General features: G+C 38.2%; 1 protein-coding gene across 1 annotated transcript in view; it reads left to right on the top strand.

The window, feature by feature from the left end:
• Nucleotides 1-1,011: 1,011 nt before the first annotated feature.
• Nucleotides 1,012-27,561, top strand: part of IGSF8 (immunoglobulin superfamily member 8) — a 500,226-nt gene continuing 473,676 nt past the window's right edge. Inside the window, exon 1 of the mRNA XM_044059079.1 lies at nt 1,012-1,208. Coding sequence (XP_043915014.1) covers nt 1,115-1,208 — 94 coding nt within the window. The 5' untranslated portion in view covers nt 1,012-1,114. The remainder of the gene's footprint in view (nt 1,209-27,561) is intronic.

Here is a 27,561-nt window from a genome sequence, read left to right as displayed (position 1 = left end):
GTTGCAAATCCCTATTACAGTGGTATGAAAATGTTGCATTGTAATGTTCCTGGCAATCATACTAATATGTTAATCAGCATACTTCATGTAAACTCCTCTCATTTATCAAAGTTAGTAAAGTCAGGATTATAACACTGAAATAAAATTAAACACAGTTATAATGACAAAAACAATGTGCTATTCTCAGGTGTTATACCAGTAATTAAATAACAACACTTGGGGGCAATGTGTCATTCAGCTGGACATCACGTCACATCGTAGTCCTAGGTCTGAATAACATGAGTGCTGTTCATACCATATATATTAAAGAAAATGTTCTAGCACAAGGTATACTACAAATCTGCAACTGTCTTTTAAATCTCTTAGGATTTGCAAGGAAGTATTTCTTCACAGAAACAGTTGTATATTACTGGAGTTCCCTCCCAGCAGGGCCAGAAGTGGAAATTATAATGGGACTAAAGAATGCATGGAACAGACAGTGGGGAATGGTAAGAACATACGTGCATGAGAAAGCCAGAATCAGGCTTCTTCTGCAACATTACTGCATATGAAAATGGAAAACAGGAGTCTGAACATGTGTATCACAGGTCTGAGTTTAAGGCTATACAGTTTTCACACATTCCCCAAGAAAATAATTATCATTATGTATGACTGATGTAACCTCAAATGAATAATGCCATTACTTTTGCAGAGGATAGTTTGTGAGTTTCTGTGGCACATAAGTAGGAAAATGCAAGTATGATTAATAAACTCGTCTGCTGAGTTGTTCAGTAAAAAGAAGATTTTTGGCAGACAATAAACATCTGTCCAGAAGAAAAGGAATAACCTCACATTCCTTTCTAGATTCACATCAACAGTTGCCTTGCTTACAGCTCTGGGGAAGCAAAACTTCAGCTCAAAAAGCTGCAAGACCTTTGCTTGCTTGTATTTGTGATCGTAATGGGTGGGTCTTTGAGGGGGAAGGGTGGAGGAGTGGGCTGACTAAGGTGTTTGGCTCATCGTGTAAGCCACACCCACAGTAATCCAGAACCAGAAGGGGAGAGAGTGAAACAGACAACAGGGAGGCAAGAAAGGAGGGAAACGAAGAAAGATCCATCAGCAGCTAAGCTCTGCAATGGCAGAGGAAGGGAGCTGCAATGTGGGGCCAGTGAAGGACAAGTTTTTAGCAAGTCTGCTGTCCTTCGGGCTCACTCTCTGGATCACTGTTGGTGAGTATTGCATGTTACAGGCTGCTGTGTTTTTTTCTTTCAGTATTTCATAATCTTGACCCAGTTGGAAACAAGCTGTGCCAGGCAGGGAGCTTAGAAATGCAAACTATAGAACCAGCAGTCAGGAGTGAGCCGTGCTAGATCAAATCACTGAGCATGCCTGATGCTAACCACCTTGTACGTCTGTTGCTGCATTAATAGCGTTAATGGTATAGATTTATTGAGCAATCTGTTCAAAACACAGATTATTATTGTTATTATTTTTTGAAGAAGGGTGGTTTGCTGAATAGAGCAGGTTAGATTTACAGTATATATGCTGAATTAAGCAGACAAGAAAAAACTGAAATAATATAGTATGTTTGTGTATCTGTATTTCACTGTGGAATTCACACTATATTCCTCATTTTCTGTACACATAAGACTGCAGGCTGTTTGCGTAGGATGTGCATTAGTGTTCTGTTCCTCTTGTTTCTCACATGAAAAGAAACCACTTTTCACTGGTTATGTTTATTACATGCCAGGGACTGCATGGGAAAACCCAAAACTTCCAAGGGAAGCAAGCCTCATTTGGTTTCATTTTATTGTAATTTGCAACGGTCTATTTATATGTTTCTGCTTCTGCAGTTCTGATTAACCCTGCATAGTTTCACTAGCCAGTGCCTGTCACAAGTTAGAACGTGCACACATTTAAAGTGCAGCTGTATGGTTATGTGTGCTGGGAAGGTTTTCCAGACTTCCAGTTACATGAAGGTAGAAGCCAAAGCCAGATGGGCAAAATGAATATAGGGTCTGTGGTCAAGACTTTGAGAAAATAAACCCATTGGTGGCCCATAATTTGCTTGATTTGCATTTCATATATGAATTCTTTCCATTCCCATCTTGCTTTGCAATGCAGTGCATCTAGGTGGGGCTGCCAAAAATACATTAACCATTAAGTGACCACTGGGTCAGTGATTGTTGTATAATGCTTTGGGATACGCTGGTTATGACAAGATTTCCTTCTTCATTGTTTCTTTCTGATTATTGACAGTTTAGTGTTATTTTAGTAAGCATGGAGTCTTGTATCTGCAGGTGATGTAAGCTGCTAATGGAATAATAATGCCACCATGAGTGTCTATAATAAACCTGGTATATCTTCTTACTGATGAATTAAATAAAATGTATGCATATAATGGCACCCTTGACAATGTACATGACATGGTAATGTACTTTGTAGTCCTACTGAATCCGTTTATCCTCTTCAGTGACGAATTATAATGATATGTTTAATTCTTTTGGGTGAAATTGTGTAATTTTATGCCCTGAGGATGGTCTGTATAGTATGTTGCATTTTCCCTTTATTTTTCCTGATGTTTAGAATTTATAATGCTTTGGCAGTAGCAGACCCCATTCCTGAGTTTGGGTATAATTAAAGTTTGTGAAATGAGTGTTGCTTCAGTCCTTGCTGGTCATGAAAAGTGCTTTTCTCAATGCTGTCAGTGTACGCAGAACTGCACCCTTCAGTAGTTCGTTCTGGATTACCTGCATTGGTAGTACATGTATGCATATTCGCTAATTCTTTTTTTTTTTTCCATTAGCCTCTTAGCTCCTTGTAAACGTGTATGTCCATGCTTCTGTCTTCTGGTTTAGTACCATTTTACTTTTTGCCTGGATCATGTCTGAAAGGGATTCAGTCTGGATCCATTCACTTACTTAGTTATTAAACAGTAATTTAAAAGTTTCATAACTACAGAATATGTCATGGAAAACCCGCTGATTAAGAGACATCAGCATTAAGGGTAGGTTGGTCTGACAGCAAGCTTATGAACATAGCTGCATTTGTCCTTTGCCGATTTGGTCATCATTTTACTTACAAACTGGTAGCTTGTGAACATAGCTACGTGTGTCCGTTGCTGACTTAGTCATCAGGTGTTTCTTGTTTTTTTCTGCTGTTCGTTAAATGAGTAAGGGACCCTATTATTCAGTGACCCTTTTTAATTGGAACTGAGGGCTCAAGAGCAAGGGTGACCTTTCAACTGACTTACTTTAGTGAGATGAGATGGGACATGTGAAAATGTATACAGAAACAGGGAGAGATAGTACCTGGAGCTGTAGATGAAGCCAAGACCCTTGAGCTGTGAGACCACTAAGGCACTATGCTGCCCAGTGCAGTCAGTGATGATGATTCAGTGAGCTGTACATATGATGGCAGTGCTTGTTACAGTAAAGCATGTCGCAGTTCGTGGACATATTTCCATGTGTATTTTCTGCACTACTAGTGCTGTATGGTTATGGTTCTTGATGTACTGTGGCTTGCAGGGAGAGTGGCATCTACTTGTCACAAGCCAAAGGTGTCCTACTGCATCATGTTACCTTCAAGTGCACTTCTGTATAACCCCAGTGTTGTACAGAAGGTAGAGGTCAGCAGACATTATAGTTAATCACTAAATATCATAAATTGGGAGGCAGCTGGACTGCCACAAACCTAGGCTTTTACCGTACTAGTAAAGTGAGACTGGACCATTCTGTATTATCTAAACACTGTGTATCAGGGAATGGTTTCTAATTGTTGGTGTTGATTATTTGAGATCTGTTGATAGATCTTGTCTGTGGATGCACATTTCTGCAGCTCTGTATCAATTTATGAATCGTGGGCTCTGCTGATGGTGGTGGTGGGGAGTTGGGAGTGGAGTTTTGAATAAGTGCAAGTTCCAGCAGTAACAGTATATATGTTATTAGGGAAATGCAGTAAACTGTGAGTCAGACTAAACAAACAGCAGTAGTCATACTGGAAGATTAGTGCACACAAAGTAAGAAAGTTGCAAATGTCCTTAGTGTTACTTGGAGTTAGAATGTTATATTTAGGATGTGTGAAGGCACAACATACAGTAAAGCTAACCTTCTGTTTTTCGCATGTCTGGCAGTTGGATTGCAGGAATACGGAGCTGTTATCAAGCTGTTTCCTGTGGTCCAGTGGTGCAAGGTTTGATTCCCTTATCCTCCATTGCCAAACTGTAGCCTTAAAAAGGTCCATGTAGATTAGTGCTGTACTCCAGAAAACAAATGCAATAAATAAATAGTTTTAGCAGCACGGCACGCTGTCTTCCAGCTATTCATAATTCTGGAATAAATGTACAAAAGCTGCGTCTGTATGTGCTATGCAGTACAAAAGCTGCGTCTGTATGTGCTATGCAGTACAAAAGCTGCGTCTGTATGTGCTATGCAGCGTATTTCATTTTGAGTTCGGACCTATTGCCTGAGTGTGTCAGTATACCTTCAGGGATCAGTGCGGTTTCTTTTTGGATGTGTTTTATGTTATTTTGCACTTTATTTACATATATCAAACTTAGCAAATCATGGCTGATCAAACTCTTGAAATAGGATAAGATTGCAGGAAGCAGATATATGCATAAAAAAATAGCACAAAAGCACTCTGCTCCAGGAGAAGATGAGTTATCTGATCATTTTTATAAGAGATAAGTAAAAAGTAGATTTTTATTAATCTTATTAAGATTATTAAGATTATTAAGATTTTTAATAATTTTTCTGTATCTATATGTACAACTGTTTCCTGCATTGAGAATGAAGCATTGTAATTTTGTTCATCTACACTGCTGTATAGTTCTGAATGACAATAAAGTTTTCTTTGACTTGACTTTGTCAGGTATTTAACAGTGTAATACTGGAAGAGTAGCAACCTTCTTTTATGAAATCCAGAATAGTGTTATTACCAAATGGGAAATACTCAAATCGGTGCAGAATAAACTTATCTCCCTCATTAATAAGTATGCCAAAATGTTGGCTTCAGTCCTTGCCAAAAAGATAGAAGGAATTGTCTCAGCTAAGGAAATGTATTACTCAGGGGACAGAGCATAGTGGGACCAGGCAGGGATTGTCTTTTTTTTTTCTTCAAGATTTGTAAAGCATTTGATGTGGATGAGCGGGAATAGAAATCTACAAATACAATACTGGAAGATGTAGGTATAAGGCTAAGGGTTAGGGGATTGTTCAAACAATGTATGTCTCCCTTTAAGTGAGGTTTCTAGTAAATGGGAAATTTAATGAAAACAGTGAAGGTAGGGAAGGGTACGAGGAAAGGTCATCCTTTGTCTTCTCGTCTGTTTTAGAGATAGAGGTTAGTACTATAGCGAACGGTACCATGTATAGGAAAATGTTTAGGCTGTTTGCAGGAGATTGTATATTTGCAACAGAAAGGCTGGATCTATTGATGGAAGAAGTCTGAGGGATATCTGAAGAATTTAGAATTTATTTATTTATTTATATTCATTGCTTTTGTTGACAGCGGAAGTCCAATTGAGTTGTGGTAGCCCCTTTTCAGTGGAGGCCCAGGAAAAGCTCCAGTAACACAACGGGCAGTTTTATACAACAAAGAAAAATCTAAAGCTTAAAGGTAAAATATGGACATACAATAACTGAAAGGAAGCTACACTAGACAGAAGCTACGATAAGTAAAATGTAGTTATCATATATAAACTGGAAGACACGGTGAGGTTTAAAATGTCAGTTTACAATTTTATATTTATGGGTAGGAGACATATGAGAGAAGGCATGGGAGATACGAGTAGAAAGCAGAGAGAAGGTGAAGAAGCGTGAGTCATGTGTATATTTGTTAGCTAATAGTAAAAGTGAAAGGTAGTGAGAATGACCTGGAATTTTTGTGGAGGCTTTAAATGTAATTGGAAGAAAACTGTACAAGTCACAGTTTGAACAGGGGTGGGTAAAATAAAAAATGAAGTGATAGGAATGAAGGTGGAACTTAAATATTTGTAGATAAAAGTTTAAAGGACTTTAGGTCAGATCATGCAGGAAATTTATAGTGAATTGTTGTCCCAAGTTAATGACCTCTTGAGCAAATGGTTTTGTAAATCTAATATGCTACTATGATGAATAAATGTGATGAGGGTATTGTGCATGCTTAGACATGTTCCACCAGGGAAAGATTCAACTGGGTTCAGAAGAAGCCGATGAGTTGTGATAGGTTTGTCTGGAGTAGTAAGAGGGTAAGAATAGCAAAAGAAAGATTACAATTGGGGAGAATGACAGTGCGGATGGGAAATGCCTGACTTCCAGCTGTATCTGCAGGTAGCGGTGTTAGCATTTGTATTAGAAGCTCAGGAAGGTGAAGACAAGAAAGACAAGGCATGGGAGAGTGTTAGCTTAAAGAGGAGTTTGGAGTTGTAGAACAAACAGTAGAGGGTGTTCAGATGAATGACTTTGTGTAATAATCCTAATGTTAAAATACAAGGTAAAATTCTGAATTGGAGGAGATGGAGGAGAAGGGGGGGCTTGGAGGAGAAGGGGGGGCTATTAGGTAGAACAGCTGGGATTTATGTCTGGAAAGAAGTGTAAGGAGTCTTACAGCCAAGGTTTGCAACAGTTGGAGAAGAGACGGTGAAGGTCAGTAATTTGACAACATTTGAGAAATAGTGCCTATTTATTTATTTATTTATTTACAGTTTGATGACTGGGAGGTCCACTGGGCTCAGGGAGCCCGTTTTCAGTGGAGGCCTGGGGAGAAAAGCTCAGCATTACATAGTTTAGTTACATATACAATCATAATAAAGAAGACACAGTTACAATTTCATTTCATGCTAGAGAACAGGAAAAAATTCTTTGATTACATAGTATCTAAATATTTAGGATGGCAGTGGTAACTTAATTGAGAGGGAGAATAAAGACTTGGAAGGAAAAGAGGAAAAAAATAAGAAAAAAAGGTGGGATGGGTTATTTATAATACGTACAATTATGTTATTTACAATATGTACATTTATGTTAGGCTAGCTTGTACTCAGAGTTAGTCAGGAGTTTAAGGGGTGGATTGATTATTAAGCTAGGTGGGGAGAGTGCAATTGCATTTCCTGTTAGAGGAAAGGTAGGATTGTAGCTGAGTTTTAAAGTTTTCAAAGTTTTCACAAGTCCTTAGAGGGGAAGGAAGAGAATTCCATTTTTTGGCTAAGGAGAAGGATAACAGGAGCTGACCAGCAGGACAATTGGGTTTGTGGACAGCGATTAGGTTTTGGTGAGACAGTCTTAGCGGTCTCTGTGGTGAAAGGTTGGAGGATGTTGGTTAGTGCTGGGCACTTAGTAGGCTGAAAATTAGTCTGTGGGCTGTAGTAATTTGGAGATAGCCTAGATGGTTGGAGAGTTCAAGCCAATTTAACAAATGAAAAGCAGTACAATGATGGGAGGAGAATTTGGCTTTGGTTGCAAATTTAGAAATCTTATTATAACAGACTTCCAATTTGGAGGAGAGAGAGGCAGATAAGTTTGTTAGTAGATGAGCACCATACATTAGTGAGGGGAGTAGATAGGTAGTGGTGAGAGTTTGTCTGGTGGAAGGAGAGAGAAAGTGGATGTTTCTATATAGCATACCAAGTTTTATATGGGTTTTCTTAATGTTTTGCTGGATGTGAGTGTTGAATTTTAGGTGTTCATCAATAGTAACCCCAATTAGTTTAGCAAAGGGAACACCATCTATAGTTGAGTTGTTTTGGCTAATAATTTAGAATGCGTTTTTATCAAGAGGGGAAGCTTTTGAGGGAAAGAATAATAGTATTTTGGATTTATTGGCATTCAGCGAGAGGTGGTTTTGGAGCATACAGTTTTCAGTGATGGAGAAAGCAGTTTGGGTCACTGTTTGAAGCTCTGAGAGGTTAAAGGCACAGCAGACTAAAGTTGAATCATCTGCATATTTTACAGTTTTGGTGTTGGGTATGGCTTTGTGGAAATCATTAATAAAGATGTTGAATAGCATTGGACCACGTATGGATCCCTGGGGTACCCCAGTGGGGGTTGGAAGGAAGGTTGAGGTGCCTTTCCCCCATTTCACAGCTTGAGACCTGTCAGAGAGTTAGCTTGAGAACTAGGATAAGGTGTTCTGGGGGAGATTGACATTAGAAAGATGGTTCAAGAGATGGGTGTTGGAGATGGTATCGAATGCCTTGGACAGATCTAGTAGAACTGTTGATACTATGTTTCCAGAGTCACGGGCCAGATTTATTGTGTCCAATAAGGAGAGAGGGGCAGTAATAGTACTATGGCCAGGTCGGAAGCCGTGTTGGGTTGGAGTGATTAGTTGGTGGTTGTCTAGGAATGGCATAAGCTGAAGGTGGATGCATTTTTCCAGACGTTTTGAGATTGGGGAGAGGATAGCTATGGGGCGGTAGTTAGAGATGCTATTGTTTTTGCCTCCTTTATGGAGAGGTAGAATAAAGGCAGCATGCCATAATTTGGGCACATAAGATTCCTGCATGGATCTATTGATCAAGATGCTGATGGGGAGAGCGATACCATCTGCAGCTATTTTTAGGAAGGAGGATGGGATATTGTCAGGGGCACTGGAGCATGGATTTAATTTAGAGAGTAATTTTATGTGGGAGGTTGAGATGGGTTTAAGTTCAAATGCTGGAGGAGGACTGGGGGCAGAGGGTGGTGTGGGGGATGAAGAAGATTGGATAGGTTGAGGGGAAGGGTTATTGTTAGGGAAGGTCTTGGTCAGTTCTGCTATGGAGTTGATGCAGAAGTTGAATAGAGAGGCTTATTTTGGGATCAGATTTTCTGCTGTCAGGGCAGGGGTTGTTTTTGGTACCTGGGTTGAGAAGAGAATTAATGGAATTCCAGAAATGTTTGGGGTTTTTTTTGATTGGTTAGACTGGAGTTTGATATAGTAGGACTTTTTGTCTCTGATGATTTGTTTTTTGGTGAGGTTGTGGAGTTGTTTATATTTAAGAAAAGTTTCTGGCTGCTTGTTTTGATGGTATGTTTTCCAGGATTTCTCTCTTTGTAGCATAAGTTTTTTGGTATCTTTGGTTAACCATGGGGCAGTCTTGGTTTTTACTCTTTTTGTTCTTGGTGGAGCTAGGGAGTTGAGGATGTGGGGACCGGACAACATCCCAGGCTGCATTTTACATGAACTTCAGAACAAACTGGCTCCCCACCTAAGCACCATGTTCAATCATAGCCTCACATCAGGTTTTGTGCCCACTGAATGGCATACAGCAACAGTTATCCCACTCCATAAAGGGGGAGCCACCACTGATCCTGGGAACTATTGCTCTATTAGCCTGACAAGCCTGGTCTGCAAGGCCATGGAATGTATCATCATGGAACTCATAAACAAAGACATTGGTAACCTCCAAACTCTGGATCCCACCCAGTTCGGGTTTGTGAAAGGCAGATCATGCCTCCTGAACCTGATCAACTTCTTTGAGGCAGTCACCAAAGCCGTAGATGAGGGTAAGGTGGTTCACACAGCCTACCTTGTCCCAGTCAGGGCTTTTGACACCATCCCCCATTCTGGAATTATAGCTAAACTAACTAAACTAGGTATAAATCCCTATGTCATTAGATGGGTTGCCAACTGGCTCACTGACAGAGCCCACACTGTAAAAGTTGCACACTCCAAATCTGACCTCAAACCAGTGACAAGTGGAGTACCACAGGGTTCAGTCCTGGGATCTCTCCTGTTTGGTATCTACTTCTCTGAAGTACAGGCTAACACAGAAGGCCTCTGGCTAACGATGTTCGCAGATGACTGCAAACTAGGAGCCATAGTCGAGTCCCAAAATGATGTGGAAATCCTACAGAAGGGCCTCGCTGAGACAGATGCCTGGTGTCAGAGCCATGGCCTCAAGCTCAATGCCAATCTATCTACTTTTGAAAAAATATGCGAATTGGATCTATGGGCAATTAAAAACCATGTCACATATAACAACACTAAGGGTGGTAATAATATGTCAAAACTCGAATGGGACTTTCTACATCTGTTGCAGGACTGTAATGTTCGGGTCATGAGACCTGATAAAGGAGGGGGTGTGGTCTTGATGGATCAATATAAATATGTTGAATATATGATGGAACATCTTGATACAACGGCTTATGAGCAGGTATCATTAAATGAGATCAATGGTGCATATAGGAAAATTTATGGTACTCTCAATGACCTGTTTTTGGAGGGGTTCATTGATTCAGATACCTTCCATTATTTGGAGATGTCTGCACCTAGAATTCCTGCATTTTTTGGCGCACCTAAATTACATAAGCGACTACAGGCCCCACCTTTTAGACCCATCATAGATGGAAGAGGCTCCATTACATATGCCTGCGCGAAATATGTTGATAGTATCTTGAAGCCTCTCATAGGAGCAGTTAAGCATATTTGTAAAGACTCTTGGTCTTTCCTGAGGGACATCAGCAACCAAATATATTCTGTTGACTCCGTGTTCTTGACAATAGATGTCAAAGACCTCTATACGGTTATACCCCAGGATTTAGGCTTATTATGGGTCAGGGAGTTTTTGTCATGTAGGGATACATCGAGTGATATCATTTATACTGTGGAAACTCTTCTTGAACTAGTGTTAAAGAACAATTTTTTTACCTTCGAAGGGAATTTTTACCTACAAACATCAGGTGTGGCCATGGGCTCGCCCTGTGGGGGATCATTTGCGAATGCAGTAATGACCCATTGGGAGGATGAACTTTTGTTCAAAGATTGTATCTTTCAAAAACACATTTCCTTTTACACAAGGTATCAGGATGATATCTTTTGCATTTGGAAAGGAGATACATCAGTTATTCCACAGTTAATTGACAACATGACAAAAATGACTGAATTTCTTAAATTTACATATTCGGTAGCTGATTTGGAAATCAATTATTTGGATGTTCTCCTATCTAAGGATACTATCAATAACAGATTTAAAAGTACTATATATAGAAAGCCCACATATTGTAACTCATTGTTACATTTTTCGAGTAACCATCCGTACCACCAAAAAAGATCAGTGATTAAAAGCCAACTGGTTAGGGCAGCACGGATGGTGACGGATGACAATGATTTTCAAACGGAATGCGAAAAATTGTCAGCTATGTTCACATCTAGGGGATATCCCCTAAGTTTAGTTAACAACATTATATTAGAAGTTACTAATAAAAGGATGGGGGGTCATTTCTTACCCTTGCTTCCTGTCACAGAAATTAATAATCTGGATGTTATTTCTGTAACCCCGGGTTTACCTGTTGAGATTTCCACCCCAAATTTAGTTAAGCCAAATTATTGTTGTAGTTTCCTACACACATATTCTTTAGATTTTCAACCAATAAAGGAAATTATTAACAAAAATTGGGAGGTAATTAAACATGATAAGGGTTTGATTGCCCTTTTTGGGGAAAAACCCAGAATAACATACAGGAGAGGGGACAACCTTAAAAGCATAATGGAAAAAACAAAACAAAAAAAGATGTCCAATTGTCCACCAGGGATGTTCAGATGTGGAACATGTAGTCAATGCACGTATATAAAGATGGGTACAACTTGTAGTATAAATGATACGGAATATAGGATCAATGGCCACTTTAATTGTGAAACAAAATCAGTGGTCTATGCGGCTCTATGTAACCTATGTAAAGCATTTTACATAGGAAAAACTGAGCGCAAATTAAAAATTAGAATTTATGAGCATATAAATGCAATTTCCAAACATGACCAAAATAATGCTTTGGCTAGGCATGTATTTGAAAATAGTGGACATTCTTTCAAGTTTGTTATTTTGCAACAAAGAAAACAAGATATCAGAGGGGGACCATGGCAAGTTCGCCTAGAGATTGACGAATTATGTTGGCAAATTCGTACTAGGGCACAGGTTACACCAGGTATTAATGAGGCTCTCTCTATCAAATGCGTTTTGAAGTGGTTAGCATACAATAGGTAGATATTAGGTAACTTACGTTACTATTGTGAATATTATGCTTATGGTTATGCATTATCATAGGAATGAAGTTGTAGATTTTATTATATAATTAAGGTTAGTTTAATAATATATATAAAAATTAACATTAAGTGTTTTATTCATCTATTTATTTAATGGTAAATTCATGTAATAATATTGCCTTAAAGCAGTAAGAATAGGAATTGTTTAGACATAGTGAGATTTGCATATAATTTTAGATTTATTTAGAATAATGCATGTATAACATTATTATTATTATTTTTCAGTATTCAAACAATATGTGCCATTGCAATAGTATTATATTTAATACAAAGTACAATGACACCTTACATTATTGTCATCCGGGAGGTGTAAAGTTTAGAGAGAGGCATATATTTGGTTTTTTATTTTCTAGTGAATAATTTTCCCTTGCATTAACTTTCGTTATAGTAAATATATTGATAGGCTGCCATAATGCAAGGGAATGGATAGGGGTTAGTTTAAAATAAGCAAGACATGCATTGATGTTTTCTTAAAATATTTGTGATTTTAAATGCATGAACTTTCATGGATGTTAACAGCGCAAGCAAAAGCATGTAGGTAGCGATCTTACTTTAAGGTCGCTACGGTAACTAAATACTTTGAAAAATGCACTTTAATGTAATTGGGCAAATTCCATGCTTAAATGCATAAATGAAGTTTTTTAATGTTCTGCTGTGTAATCTGAAGAAGGTGGGTTATATTACCTGCCGAAAGCGCTAATTCTACTTGTGTGGCAATATTAAATTATTTTTATTATACGAACTCTCTCTCATTGTGTTCCTGATCGTCTTTGGATTTTATTGGTTTATCTTGTGTGTTTGGTGCATTGGTTAGACTGGAGTTTGATATAGTAGGACTTTTTGTCTCTGATGATTTGTTTTTTGGTGAGGTTGTGGAGTTGTTTATATTTAAGAAAAGTTTCTGGCTGCTTGTTTTGATGGTATGTTTTCCAGTATTTCTCTCTTTGTAGCATAAGTTTTTTTGTATCTTTGGTTAGCCAAGGGGCGGTCTTGGTTTTTACTCTTTTTGTTCTTGGTGGAGCTAGGGAGTTGAGGATGTGGGGACCGGACAACATCCCAGGCTGCATTTTACATGAACTTTAAAACAAACTGGCTCCCCACCGAAGCACCATGTTCAATCATAGCCTCACATCAGGTTTTGTGCCCACTGAATGGTGTACAGCAACAGTTATCCCACTCCATAAAGGGGGAGCCACCACTGATCCTGGGAACTATCGCTCTATTAGCCTGACAAGCCTGGTCTGCAAGGCCATGGAATGTATCATCATGGAACTCATAAACAAAGACATTGGTAACCTCCAAACTCTGGATCCCACCCAGTTCGGGTTTGTGAAAGGCAGATCATGCCTCCTGAACCTGATCAACTTCTTTGAGGTAGTCACCAAAGCCGTAGATGAGGGTAAAGTGGTTCACACAGCCTATCTTGACCCAGCCAGGGCTTTTGACATCATCCCCCATTCTGGAATTATAGCTAAACTAACTAAACTAGGTATAAATCCCTATGTCACTAGAAGGGTTGCCAACTGGCTCACTGACAGAGCCCACACTGTAAAAGTTGCACACTCCAAATCTGACCTCAAACCAGTGACAAGTGGGAGTACCACAGGGTTCAGTCCTGGGATCTCTCCTGTTTGGTATCTACTTCTCTGAAGTACAGGCTAACACAGAAGGTCTCTGGCTAACGACGTTCACAGATGACTGCAAACTAGGAGCCATAGTCGAGTCCCAAAATGATGTGGAAATCCTACAGAAGGGCCTCGCTGAGACAGATGCCTGGTGTCAGAGCCATGGCCTCAAGCTCAATGCCAAAAAGTGCATTGTCATCTTCTTTGGTAAAAACTCTGTACCCATAAACTTATACATAGACAGCAGTCTACTTAACACCGAATGTGTGATAAGAGACCTTGGGACCCAGGTGGACAGTAGTCTGTCCTTTGATAGTCACATCACCACAGTAGTCAGGAAGTCCTTCTACGTAGCACACCTCATCATAAAAGGGTTCTCATCCAGGAAAAAAAAGAGGTCATTGTTCCCCTCTACTCGACACTCATTAGACCCATTATAGAATACAACGCCCCTTTTGGAATGTACCTCACAAGACATCTGCAGCAACTGGAAAGGCCACAGAAGTACCTCACAAAGAGGATTACTGGCCTCTAACAGATGCCCTACACTTACCATCTCAAAAAAACTCCAGCTTTACTTCGTAGCATATTGCCTACGCCAAGGTGATCTCTGCCTAACATATAAAGCTATGTCAAACCCAGAGCTGTTGGATATGCTACACCTAAAAAAATCCCAATCCCTCCGAGCTACACGCTCTAGGGACCTAAACCTTGTCACCACAATAAACAGGACATGCTCCTGTCCCAGAGACTTCCCATACTCTGGAACAGGCTACCCATCTATGTCAAGCAAAGTTCTTCATTAGCACTCTTCAAGAAAAATCTTGATGAGTGGATGGGAAATAGGAAATACAATCCGGGGATCACTTCTGTGTCTCTGCTTGACAGTGGCACAGGAAAATAACTTTCTTGGGTGGCATAAGCCAGGGAACCTTGTTGGCTAGGCTTACGTAGGCCCTCGGGCTGATAGCCTAGTACCTACCTATAAACCTATAAGGTTGAGTTGAAAAATTCTACGGCATTGTCCAGTGGAAGAGTTTTTAGGGGGTTACAGTTTGTTTTAAGGAGTCAGAGTTTGTGAGGTTACGAGTGTGAATATATTAGTGTAGATGAGGAGGGGAGTGGGTAGCTCGGTGTATGAAGACTGGCAAGTGGTCTCCTATTGTGTCCGGTATAATGCCAGAGTTTAAGACTTTATTAGGATGGGATACTAGGATCCAGTCTAGTGTGGTCCCTGGGGGGGGGGTTATTTTGTTGGGTCTGGTAAAAGAGTTAGTTAGTTGGGTATAGTTAAATAGATTGATGGATATGGTGGGATTAGAGTTGCTGATTTTATTCCAAATTATATTTTACTGACATGTTTGAATGTGTAGTTGGTATCTGGAGCTCATGGAGCACTGCTGCTGTGCATGGCTTTAGTGTTCATTCTGATACGAATACTGGTTTTGTGAGTTTTGTAATGTTTAGTCTGATGATAATGCTGCTTTGTGGACTTTGTGGTGTACATTAAGATGGGAATACTGCTTTTTGAAGCCAACCCATGTTGAAGTTTGCCACGTGTTTAGTAATCAGATTTACAGTATTACAACTTTGACTCTGACCTTTTCATATCTTTTTTCATATGATGTAAAATGTATATTGAATGTACAAGGCAGTCATAGCAGAAGATGGTGAACTTTAGTCCAGAAACTTAATGTTTGTTTAAAGAGAAGCCAAGAGATGGAAGTTACCGGAGTTTATAAAATGGTGATTGCTCACATTCCTTAAGTAGCCCAAGGATGCAGAGCATAGCATAGAGGAGCACAGCTGAGTTTTAGACTTTAAACTGCATATTAGTACCGCAACAGTTACTATCACCGGGCTGGATTTAATTATAGGGAGAAAAGCTTTTGCAAGCAACTGGGTGAAAAAAAAAAGCAAAACGAGGGAGACCTTTCTGTTTTGCCTGAATTTATCCTACACCACTTACTTGCATGGAAGGCCATTTGATGGGATCTTCTTGCACAATGAATGTATCATATTATGTAGATACCTGCTAAAATAACATTTTCACGCACACACACACACACACACACACACACACACACACACACACACACACACATACACACACACACACAATTCATACTTTGTATCTTACTAATATACGTTTGTCAGGTATTTATTTGTTGTTGACATGATTCTGCCTTTGTTTTTATTTCCTTTGTTTTAATTAAGTGTAAATGTTTATGCTACACAGTAGTTGCAAATGATGCTATATTTTTTTAAACAAGAACATCTTTGCCTATGCCATAAGTGATACATCATCACTTATGTATATAAATGAAAACAAACCATATTGACATATGTTTCAGTTGCAAACATTATACATCACTTATCTTCTGTGTAGTCAGTCAGACATTACATAATTCAGTTTCTGCCTTCCCTTAAATCTCATTCTTCCTGCAAAGCTTTATTCTGCATGTATTGTTCCCATAGTTCCCATTTTTTCTGTGTGATTTGCTCGTACCCATTTCTAAAGACCCCGCTTCTATTTTTTTCTATCAGTGTTACTATATTTACTACTTCTAATACAGTTGGTTTAGACTTTGCTTTCTATTTTCTAGTAATTGCTTTTTTTGGCAGCTACCAGAATTAAAACACAGCAAGGCCTTAATATGACTAGGCTACTCCAATTCTGTATCACTCCTCAAAAACTCATTTTCTTAGTTGTACCGATTTGCTTACCCAGTATTCCTGACATAATATTCTGTAGGGAATTTTAAAGTGTGCCAGCTCATTACATTCCCAAAAATATGTTCCCAGTTGCCTCTTTCATCCCCATCAGACCTCCAACATTTTCCATCTACCCGAGGAAAAATGATTTGGCACCTGCTTGGGGTATAAAGATGTCTGTGCAAGCACTTCTAAGCAAAGATCCTGAACCTTTTAGACTTTCTTGCATATTTGGTAGCCATACACATATCTCCCATTGTTTCTTTGTGAATTGTTTATTCAATTTCTATTCCCAATCCATTCTAACCTCCTCTAATTGACTCCTAGAGTTACTGTGCAATATTTTATATACCCAACTAATTATCCCTTTTTTAACAGCAGCTTCTGTTCTAGATTCTACTAAAAACTCTACCAGTGCTAGTCTTTCACTTAGGATCCCTATATACCTTTCTCTTTGCCTGTACTCTGGTATAAAGCCTTGATAGGGAAGGCAATGTCTAATGTGCAGTCCAAATGAATTATTGTCCTCTTCCTATTCTGTTACCCTTTCTAATTATTTGCTCCAAATAATGATTCCTTTGCCAGTGTTCTCTAGTACATTCCAGCCCCCTCTTATCTTTTGTCTGTACCCCTAATTGCAGTCATTCCTATCAGCAGAATCTCCTTTCTCACGTTAGCTGAGTTCTCAGAATACTTTCTACTACATTATGAATATAATATTCTGTATGGCTGTTGTTATTCTCTTTAAGAATCTACATCCAAAAATCCCAGTCTTTCCTTATTTCTTGAGCTTCCCCCCTAGTTTCATCATCATCCCTTTCCACTTTGAATTATAGCTTTCTGCTTGTACTATGTATAGGAGCCTTTACTGTGTAGCTCTAAAATGCTCATTTAAATCAGGAAATCCCAAACTGCCTTGTTCTTTTGGAAGGATCAGCTTATCCCACTTGGCTCTTGCCCTCTTCCCCTCCCAGATAAAATCCTTCCAAACTCTTAATTAATTACTATCCACAACATCTCCTCTGGTTGATAAACATATGCCTGATATGTGTGTAAAACTAAAGAGACTAAAACATTTTCACTTTTTGCATCTTGCTATCCATATCCATAAAACATGGCTTTCAGTTTTTCAGGTTTGCATTATATTTTTAGTTTCTTCCCACATATGCTTAGCTGCTGTAACCAAAGCCTTTTTAATCCATAGTCCTAAGTGCTTCATTTTATTATGTCCCCATAAGTATAGGTATTGCTGAACCAATTTGTGTGTTGGTACATAGTTTATAGCTATTGCCTTTGTTTTATCTTTATTAATCTTGTAACCTGAAAAGACTTGAAACTGCCTCAGAATGTTGCACAATATGGAAATGTCCTTTTCTAGTTTTATCAGGAACAAAATATTATCATTTACATATAAAGTAAACTTTTCCAGACTACCATACCATTTATATCCTAAACTATATATCAAATATATTGGTTTGATATACTTATATCAAACCAAACCTATCGGAGAGGAACCCACCCCCACTTTAACTTTCGCCTCTGATCCCTCGTATATCCTTCTAATCAACCTTATTATGTGAGGCTGATTTCATGGGGTCAAAAGCCAACACAAGTAATTGCAGGGATACCCTTTGAAAAAAGTGCAAGATCACCTCCTGGTGAATCACCCATGTGAGTCTGCTGTGTACCCTGCACAGGTTGCATTGCAAGGAGATAGTGAAATGTGACAGGTATTTTAGATACTGTGGATGCGGGATAGTGTACTTGTGACATGGTAGCACCACTGCATGTCCTCAGAGGAGAGATTTAAATAAGTGAGATTTTCACAGACCAAGGGAAGGAGCACAGTGGAAACCATAAAGTTGGACTCCTCTCATTAGCAGAGGTTATTTAGTACAGGTTGGATTCCTGTATCTGAAGTTATGATGTCTGTTCAGTTATTATCTCTTGATTCTGTAGCCTGGAGTTGAAGGTTCATTAAGCTTTAAGGTCATCCACTGTCTCATTCCACAGCTTTTATAGTAAGGACAGATGTTTCTTCAGTAGGACTGGCAAACTGTTGACTTCTGCAGTTATTCCTAGCGACTGCTTTGTACATTTTACTCAGACTCGTTAGCATCACCACCTTGGATTTGCTCGTTACCGAACTGGATATGAAATTGTTATTCGAGTGTTGTGTTACAGCCTTATGTTTGTTACTGTACAGCTGATTTTTGAGTGCTTACTCTGGAGGACCAGTAGAAGTGTTTAGTCTGATTAATGTTCCCTGTTTTAAGGCTTTAGATGAAAAAACTAATGGATCCAAGTGCAGATTTGTTTCAGACAGAAGGAAATACAGTAATCAGATTTTAGTTGCCCTGTTGAAGAATAGGTTGAGAAATGGAGAGGCTACATGGATACTAGCAGTCTGTGGAGAATTAGGTAGAGGGGCTAAAAACGGCATTGAAAATTTAAGAAATTGTAGAATCAGCATTGATTTCAAAGTATTTACTATGCATGTGGCCCAGAAGACCACTGATTGATTGACCGATTCCTCAACTGCCTCGAGTGCTTTCTGGTTGACTTGCTTAGAGTCACACAGAAAGCAAATGGAGGCTGAGGGAATCAAACCTTGGACTGCAGGAAGCAGTTCAATAATAGTTTCTAGCCTTAAGATCAACTACCAGATTTTAATAAAGGGCATTGGGTGTGATGTGCTTTGGATGTTACATGAGGTACTAAATCGGTAAGGAGCAAGGGACATTTTATTTAGTATCTAAATGATACTGCATTTGGAGATGTTGAAGGAGAAAATTGACTACTAAGTGCCAAGGTCTGTATGAGCCTACAAAACCGTAATATAAATGCTGAAACACAATGCACTGTGTATTTAAGTCAGAGCTTGGGGGTAGCCACTGACAGGCAGACCTCTCAAGTGTCTCTGTTTTGGAGCAACATTCCTATTTTTTGGCCAGATTTAGCCTTGCACAGGGTGCCCCTGTTGTTGGCCTTGACTTACCTCTTCACATGATCCCCCCATCACATGTGAATTTTAAAGCTGTCTCACAGAAAACCATACAACATGACCAGAATACTTGTGGCAAAAATAATATAAAGAAAGAGGACACACATCTTACAACTTCCTTTTCTAAAACAAAAATAAATGAATTTGTATGGTAGAAATTTGCAGTACAGTTCATTAAACTCTGCAGACTTTACACTGTCTGTCTGATAATGTGCTTATATTATTCCATATTTTTCTGTTTTTTAAGTATGTTTCTAAGAAGTATCCAGCATTCCTACTGGAAGTGGATAGAGTTATGTGCTATTTGATATTACATTTTATGCCAAGTAGATGTCCAGCTTTTTAAAAGGATGTTCCTTTGTTCAGTGTCTGCAGGTTGAGAGGCATACTGGCAGGGCAGGTAAAAATTTAAAAGTGGTATTCACCAATGCAGTTAAGGTAAGCAAAAAATTCCAACGTAGTGCATTAACACCCAAACGACAGACGAGCAGCTTTCTTGTAGATTCTAATTGCTGGTGAATGAGAAGGTTTTAAAGACTAATTTAGGGTCATATTACAAGTAATGCAGGACCCCTGTGTTTTGCAGCTCTAACTGACTATGGTAGTATGACGGAAACTGGACACGGAATGTGGTGCATCCGTTGACCGACATATAGGTATTTGCATTCACTTAACTCATGTTCTGGTTCTAATTAAAGTGATTTTGCTAATGTAGGTAGTAAGGTATTGTGGGTTCAATCTTTCATGATGGCTGATGGCAGGAGTTTTCAGCTCCAAGAAACATTTTAGGGGACTGTCCTTAGTAACAACATGAAAAGTAAGAATGATACACTGTTTGCATCACAAACTTGTATAATTTGTTACTGTGTAGGATAGCGGGGTGGTGTTACACATAACTCCAAGGGTCTGTTACTTGTAATTGCTTTGGAAAGTGTAGCAATACACTTTATCATATCCCATAGTCTCAACTTCTTTGTTCAAAAATAAAGGACAGAGACAAAATGGGGACAAAGGCCCCAAATTAAAAGTTAACCATTACCCTTAGAAAGTTAAAAAACAACCATTTTGTATCAAATGCATGTTCTGTAGAATGAGAGGAATGATATTCTAATGTCTGGCATTACTGGCTGTAATCCTCTGCGGTTTAACCACAAATTCAAACATTTATGAGGGACGGAAAACATATAAAGCAAAATCAGGGACAGTTGAGAGCCATTTCATATCTTCAGGTTTGTTTGTTTATGTAAACTGTGCCGTATCTCAATGACACCTGCACAGTGATGATGCTAACATGATACATCTCATAATGTATGGAACTGATTTCCTTGTCTGTTAAAATGTTATAAAGACGATTTAGAGATGTAATAAAGACAGGGCTCAACTGACAAACTGTGTCTTTTGGGTTCTTCCGTTAGGGGTCACCACAGCGGATCACATGTCCACAAATTAATTGGCAGTGGATTTTTACTGTGTCGGGTTTCCAGCCCACTGTTCAATCTTCACAGAAGGCACACGCACACACATGCACCTACCTGCATGTCTTTAAAACTCACTCAACCGCAAGAAGGATATACAGACTTCACACAGAAGGCGCTCCTGCTGAGAATCAAACTGGAGATTCTCTTGTTGTGAAGTGACAATGCTAACAGCTGCACCACCACAGCCAAAGTGCTCAACTGACAAAACTGTTTTTAATCAAACATTACTTTTTATTACAGTGTAAGCTGTAATGAAGTACTAATTAAATACAAAAATAAGCAAATTAATTTAGTTGTTTACTAAAGTTTTACTCCAGCAATGTTGTAGCCTTTACAGCATTACTGTGTATCTGCATGTGTCCACTCCTGGCCATGCAACTGTAATAAGTTCATAAGTTCGATGTATAAAGCTTGCAACCGATTCGCCTTCAAGATTCTTGATTGCTGTAACCTCGTGTTGATGCTTTGTACTACATAGATCTGAGCACACACACACACACACACACACACACACACACACACACACACACACACACACACACGTGCACACCCATGCATGCACACATAGTATCAAAATGATGCAGTAAAGGTACTATGTCCATAAAACTGTGGACCTTTTATTAAATAGAAGATAAAATAGCAGTTCAGTAGTGCACTCTTCTTCATGACAATGAACAAAAATAACACAAAAATGCAGCAATCTGTCATACCAGTTTAGATTTAGTCCAGAAATAAATTGAAGTAGCTTCCTCCTGGTTGGATTCTCAGTAGAAATTATCCAAATTGGTTTAGGCTCCTCCAGGCTGTTTTAATCCAGCATACTTCCCAGAACCTCTGCTCCAGGCATAAGATGACAGGCCACCTTCTCCAATTTCCAGGGCCAATAGCCCTTCTGCTTTGTTCCTTTTTTTTTCTTTTTATACATTAAACTAATCAGGTAATTGCTTGTGGTCAACCTGATTAAAAGAATCTATGTACCTGACAGAGATACTTCCTTCTCATTTCTTTAAGAACAACATAAAGTTTTCTGTACAGCAATCTTTAGAATTATTTACACTATATAATGTTTAACACATATCACAAAATTGTTTATAATATTATTCACCATCAATTTTGACAGATCTTAGGGTGGGATCTGCTAGACTGTGTAACACTATATATGTTATTTTAAAAGGAAATTAATGACAGAGTTCTGATGGAAAAAGGAAGCTTATTCTGTAGTCTTGGAAGACATTTTGTATTTATCTGTCACTTTTCTGTTATGGTATTTTTTTTTTTGCATCAGCTGCCTCCCCCAGTAATGCATTCCAGTTATAAACTTTCAAATAGAACCTGGCCTTGTGGACTAGATAGAAGTCACACCAGAGTGACGTATTAAGAAACAAAATGTAATTGTAATTCTGGAAGTATATGTGAATAGCTGTTTTTCTGTCTCTGTGGCCTTTTTTCATAAGGAAGTATTGTACCTTTTCAAGTTGTTTCAGGTGCCTAGTTCAAAGGCTACAAAATGGGTCAGATCTGTGAAGTATAAATAGATAAAATAATATTGAAGTGATTTTAATATGCAAGCTAGATATAAACAGCTGCTTCAAACCATACTTTGGCTTTCGCAATATCTGTTGTATATCAAAGTGCGTAAAAGTAATGGAAAAGCTACAACTGGTGATATGGTTTGCAGGTTTTCCCATGTCTACAGAAGTGCTATGCAGCAAACTTGATGAGAGTGAAAAGGAAAAAAACAAAATGGTACATCTGACCTTTATATGTTTGCAGCAGTAATGTATGAAGACTTAGACATAAAATGTCAAAGGATATAAAAAGCACTTTGATAATTTCTAAAATCAAGGGGCATGTTAGAAGCTTATAACTGAGCTTGAAATGAAAATATTAGAAGAGGTTAACAGCTGTGAGTATCTGGGAGGGGTAGTTGAGGAAAAGGGCAGTCGGAATGAAGAGGCTAAAGTTAGAATCGCAGGTGCTGCAGATGAGTGCCACAAAATGTCAGTGGTTGTATGCGAGAGAAGAATACATATTACAATGAAAGAAATGGGTACAAAATAGTGGTGAGACCAGTGCTTCCCTATGACATAGAAATCTGGGAAGTGAAGGCAGAACAACTGATGAAGCTTGAGGTGACAAAGATGAAGTACCTGAGATCAGGTAGTAGGATGCATATTGTAGGACAGCTGTAGGACTGAGGACATCAGAGCAGAAACCAAAGGGGCTCCAGTTACTGAAAAAAGATGGGGGTTCAGTCACATGTGCAGGACAGTTGGTAAAGTACTCCAGCCTAGGACTAAACTGGACAGCCAAGTACTGTGAGGAAGCATCTGCACCATTGTGCTACACTGGAGATTTGGGAGAGACGGGAAGAAGGGGACATGAGGATGTCTAGCCAAGAGACTGATAAATTGTATGAGACAAGACCTGAGACAGGTGTGTTTAACGGTTGGGAAAAAGGTAGAGGTAGAAAAGTATCTATGACTAAAAGGGAGTAATGATAGTTGGTGTTACACCCCAATCACATGTAAAAATGGAAAAAGGGGGTTGATTATGATGAAGAAGAAGAAGAAGAAATAATTTATTGTGATGTAGTTATTTGGAGGTAAGAGAAGTGAATTTCCTGCCCCCCCCAACATAATGAAAAAATACAGATACAATTTGTGTAATGTGATTTATATATGCAAACAGTTAATATAAAGGAAAATAAATCTGGATCAGTGACACAGGTGATGGAGTCTTGACTGCGATCCAGGCAGCCAGGACTTGACTAGTGGTTCTGGCTATGGAGGAGCCAGGCAGGGAGGGAAGGAATGAATGGGGGTGCCCTGCTTGTTTCTCCTGGAGAGTTGGGATGTCAGTACTCAGGGGCACAACAGTGGTGAGAGGAAACCAACACTGATGCTTCGAGAAGAGGGCTACCTAAAAGGAAATGTCCCTTGTAGAAGTGAGGGGATACCCTTCTGTGCAAACCATTCCATATAACCTCTTCAGTGCTTTACCTGGTATATGTGGTAGATGGGACAGTATAAAACAAGCCAACCCACCCCTGATGGCTGTCTGAATGATGACCTTACACAATGACACTCTCCCTGGTGGTAAGGAAAGAATGGACTGATTGGATGGGAGGGGCTAAGGACTGACAGAAAGGGAGGGCAAAGAAAAAAAAATGTACTATAAAGCTAAACAGTGTGATCTTGTCCCATAAAAGAGGTTGTTCACTGATCTTACAAGGAAATTTTATGCAGCATGATTTAATTCTTTCATTCATTCATTCATTCCCGGGTACCAGTTTTATTTATTCAGAGTCATGAGGAAAATAGATCCTGCCCCAGCAAACAATGACATTATGGCAGAGACCCAGTACTGGACAGGATGCCAGCCCATCCCTGTATGCCAACTCCTGCTCTCACAGGCATACTTAAGGGCAATTTAGAATGATCACTAATTCACTTATCAGCATGTTTTTGGTTGTGGGAGAAAACTAACAACACAGCAAAACCTTTGTAGACAAAGAAAAGACATTGCATAAAAGGCATGCCAGCCTAGGATCAAGCTGGAGAGCCAAGTACTGTAAGGAAGCAACAAAACCTGCTGTACCATTCTGAAAAATAAAAAGTACAAATAATGTATGTAAATTATTACAAGGTGAATTGTCCCATAATAAGATATTTTTGTTTACTGAATTAACAACTTAAGAAGTGTGATTTTAGGTATCTAAGCAAGTATATTGAGAAACTAGCTATATAAACATAATTATACATTAGCTTTGAGTCTTGACTTTTAGTTGTACAAGGGAACACATTTTATGCACTGTAGGTCTAAACATTAAAATATATGTGTGTGTGTGTGTGTGTGTGTGTGTGTGTGTGTGTGTGTGTGTGTGTGTGTGTGTGCGTGCGTATGTATATATATATATATATGTGTGTGTGTGTGTGTGTATATATATATATATATATATATATATATATATATATATATATATTTGTTATTGTTCTAAAAGTTATTTGACCATTGTAACATCATTTTGATTGTTTCTTTATTCTTGCTGATTGCCTGGTTTGATAAGAATTTTAGTACTGCAAATCAGTAAATACAGTCATAGTGCATTTTGTTATAGCTTATACAAGAATGAATGGGAAACACTGTAGAGGACATCAAAGGATTACAATGGCAGGAAACACATGTCGAAAAGCTGAGAAGTAGGTGTATTAGGGAGTATATAAGCTTTGGTGGACTGCTTATCGATAGGCAAAGTAACTGATTTGGAAGGAGTAAAAAGACACTGAACTCCTTTCCAGCACCTTGAGGTGATGAGCTTATTCTGAAAGGTCGCTATTAAGGATTTCCTTTTCACAGTTTGGGCATTTTATTATAGACTCATGTATTGCAGGAGGCCAAGAGATGAATAAGTCGATTTGGAGCATGACCTGCTGAATGATAATAAATTCACTAATCAAATCCGTTAGTTGGGTGATGTAATTTAAAGTTAGATGTACTTTTGATATGATATTTTCAGAGACAAAAAAACTTTGAATGGAGCATACATGGGTTAATATCCTTGTTGCAGATGGAAGGTCACTCAAAAGTAGACTGCATGACTGCTTGATTGCACTGAAATATAGGTTAATATAAGCTATTAGGTTTCAAATAAGTGAAGGTGAAATATATTTGCAATGGATTAAATGAACCAGACAGGTGTGCCTTAAATAATTTTTACTTTGCATATGTTTCTCGTAGTACTCCATACCTCTCAACTGTCCAGATTTTTCACAGAACGTCCAGATTTTTGCTTCATATTTTGGTCTGTTCCTCATAAAATTTGCTGCTTTGGGGCAAATCATTGATTACTGAAGTCATTAAATAATTACAGGCATTTGAGTTTCAGACTTTATATACTTCAGAAAATGCAAACTAATGCAAAACTTGTTATTCTAGCAACTTTCTAAGTTTACAGGGTAATATTTCAAACATATCCCCCCTATTTCTGGGTCTTTACCCCACCGTTATTTCTTGCTTTGTCTAGATTTCTTGTGCTAAGATGTTGAGAGGTATGCCTCATTCTCACATGTGTACTGGTTTCATTGGCATGGGCCTTTCATATGTCCATCTGTTGACACAGCCTGAGACATCAAATTACAAGATCATCTTTGAGTAAAAAAAATGTTTTCATTCTGCCTTTTTCCTTACCTTTTTGAAAGGAATGATTGTTTCTTTGTGTAGAAAGAACAAAAAGTGACTTTACCGCGTTCAGGTAAGCGGAACCATCTAGTTCCGTGGTGCTTTTCAGATGTGTAGACTAAAATGGCCAAAACAACGAAACCCCAAACCTTCCTAACTTCCCTAGCATTTTTAGAGAACTGAACTGCTTCTGTAAATTGTATTTTTGGTGTGTGTGTGTGTGTGTGTGTGTGTGTGTGTGTGTGTGTGTGTGTGTGTGTGTGTGTGTGTGTGTGTGTGCATGCTCATTTGTAATGACTTTCCATGCATGGGCTTGCAATATTTTGTTCTTGCAGCAGGTGTGACTTCTGCACTGTTACCTGTCAACATCAGGACTCTACTAAGGCCTGTCCTTAATCTGCAGTTGTCCACCTGCAGGTCTGGTACAGGCTGATCTCCACTGACTGATATATGGCAGTTTAATTTGTCCACTCACTAATTATGTCTTTGACATTCTTTATTTTAACCTTTTATTCGATTTTAAAACAAAACAATAATCATTTACACAATTATTAATTAACAATCTCATGAAACTATGTACATACTATTTACAAAATGCATAACAAAATTCAAAACATTTCTAATATATACTTTTCTAATAAACTTTGCAATTTTTCCCAAGCTAATAATTTATGTATCACATTTTTATTTCTCATTCTTATAGTAAGTATGTTATTGCATACTGATTTTGCCGAAGAGATAAATTCATTATTGAATGAGATACTAGTCTTCGTTTTCCAGTTTTGTAATGATATTGCTAAAATACTCCAAAGAAGATGCATTTATGATACTGGAAATAATTCTCGTACAGGTACGTTAAATAATATAAGAGAATTGGAGAGGTTACACTTATCCAACCACAATACTCTACAAAAGTTTCAGAAGTCAGTCCAAAATGGAAGAACTGTTCCATTAAGAACAATTCTTGTATGTTACCAGTCAGCATCAAGGGCTATCTCACATCTACAATATTTTGTATTTTCTAATTTATATATAAGTGTGAAAACATTTCTTTGCATAAATTTCCACATAAATATTTTCCAGTATGGGGAAGATGTTGTTTTCGCTGCTGACTTCAGTATTAGTTTTTTTATTATTACCTGAAAATTCTTCATTATTAATTTTAGTTGAGTATGACCAATATGAGCTATCAGATAAGACAAATTCAATTCTTAGGATTTTGTGAATGATTGATAATGAATAAATATTGTTAGAATAAATAATGTTAGATGATTTGTTATTAATATTAGAAGGTTTAGAATTTTGGGAATCTGAGTATTTTGTGTATTGAATGTTACTTTGATTTTATCTTGTATACATTCTTTAAAGGCTTGCAAGTCTAACCAACTATTATTTTCTGTGGTATATTTTGCAATGAAATAGTCTGCAGAATAAGAACTGATGCCAATGTATCAGGTCAACAAATGTTAAATAAATAAATAAATAAAATAAAATAAATAAATAAATGTATAAGCTCATTCTCCTTCAAATCTATCATTTTTTTATATTAAAATATATTAGACATCTGCTCATGCAAACT

This window comes from Protopterus annectens, chromosome 17.part0 (genome assembly GCF_019279795.1).
Source record: "Protopterus annectens isolate FY-2018-M chromosome 17.part0, PAN1.0, whole genome shotgun sequence".
NCBI classification, from domain to species: Eukaryota; Metazoa; Chordata; order Ceratodontiformes; family Protopteridae; genus Protopterus; species Protopterus annectens.
This window is presented reverse-complemented; position numbering and strand designations above follow the sequence as displayed.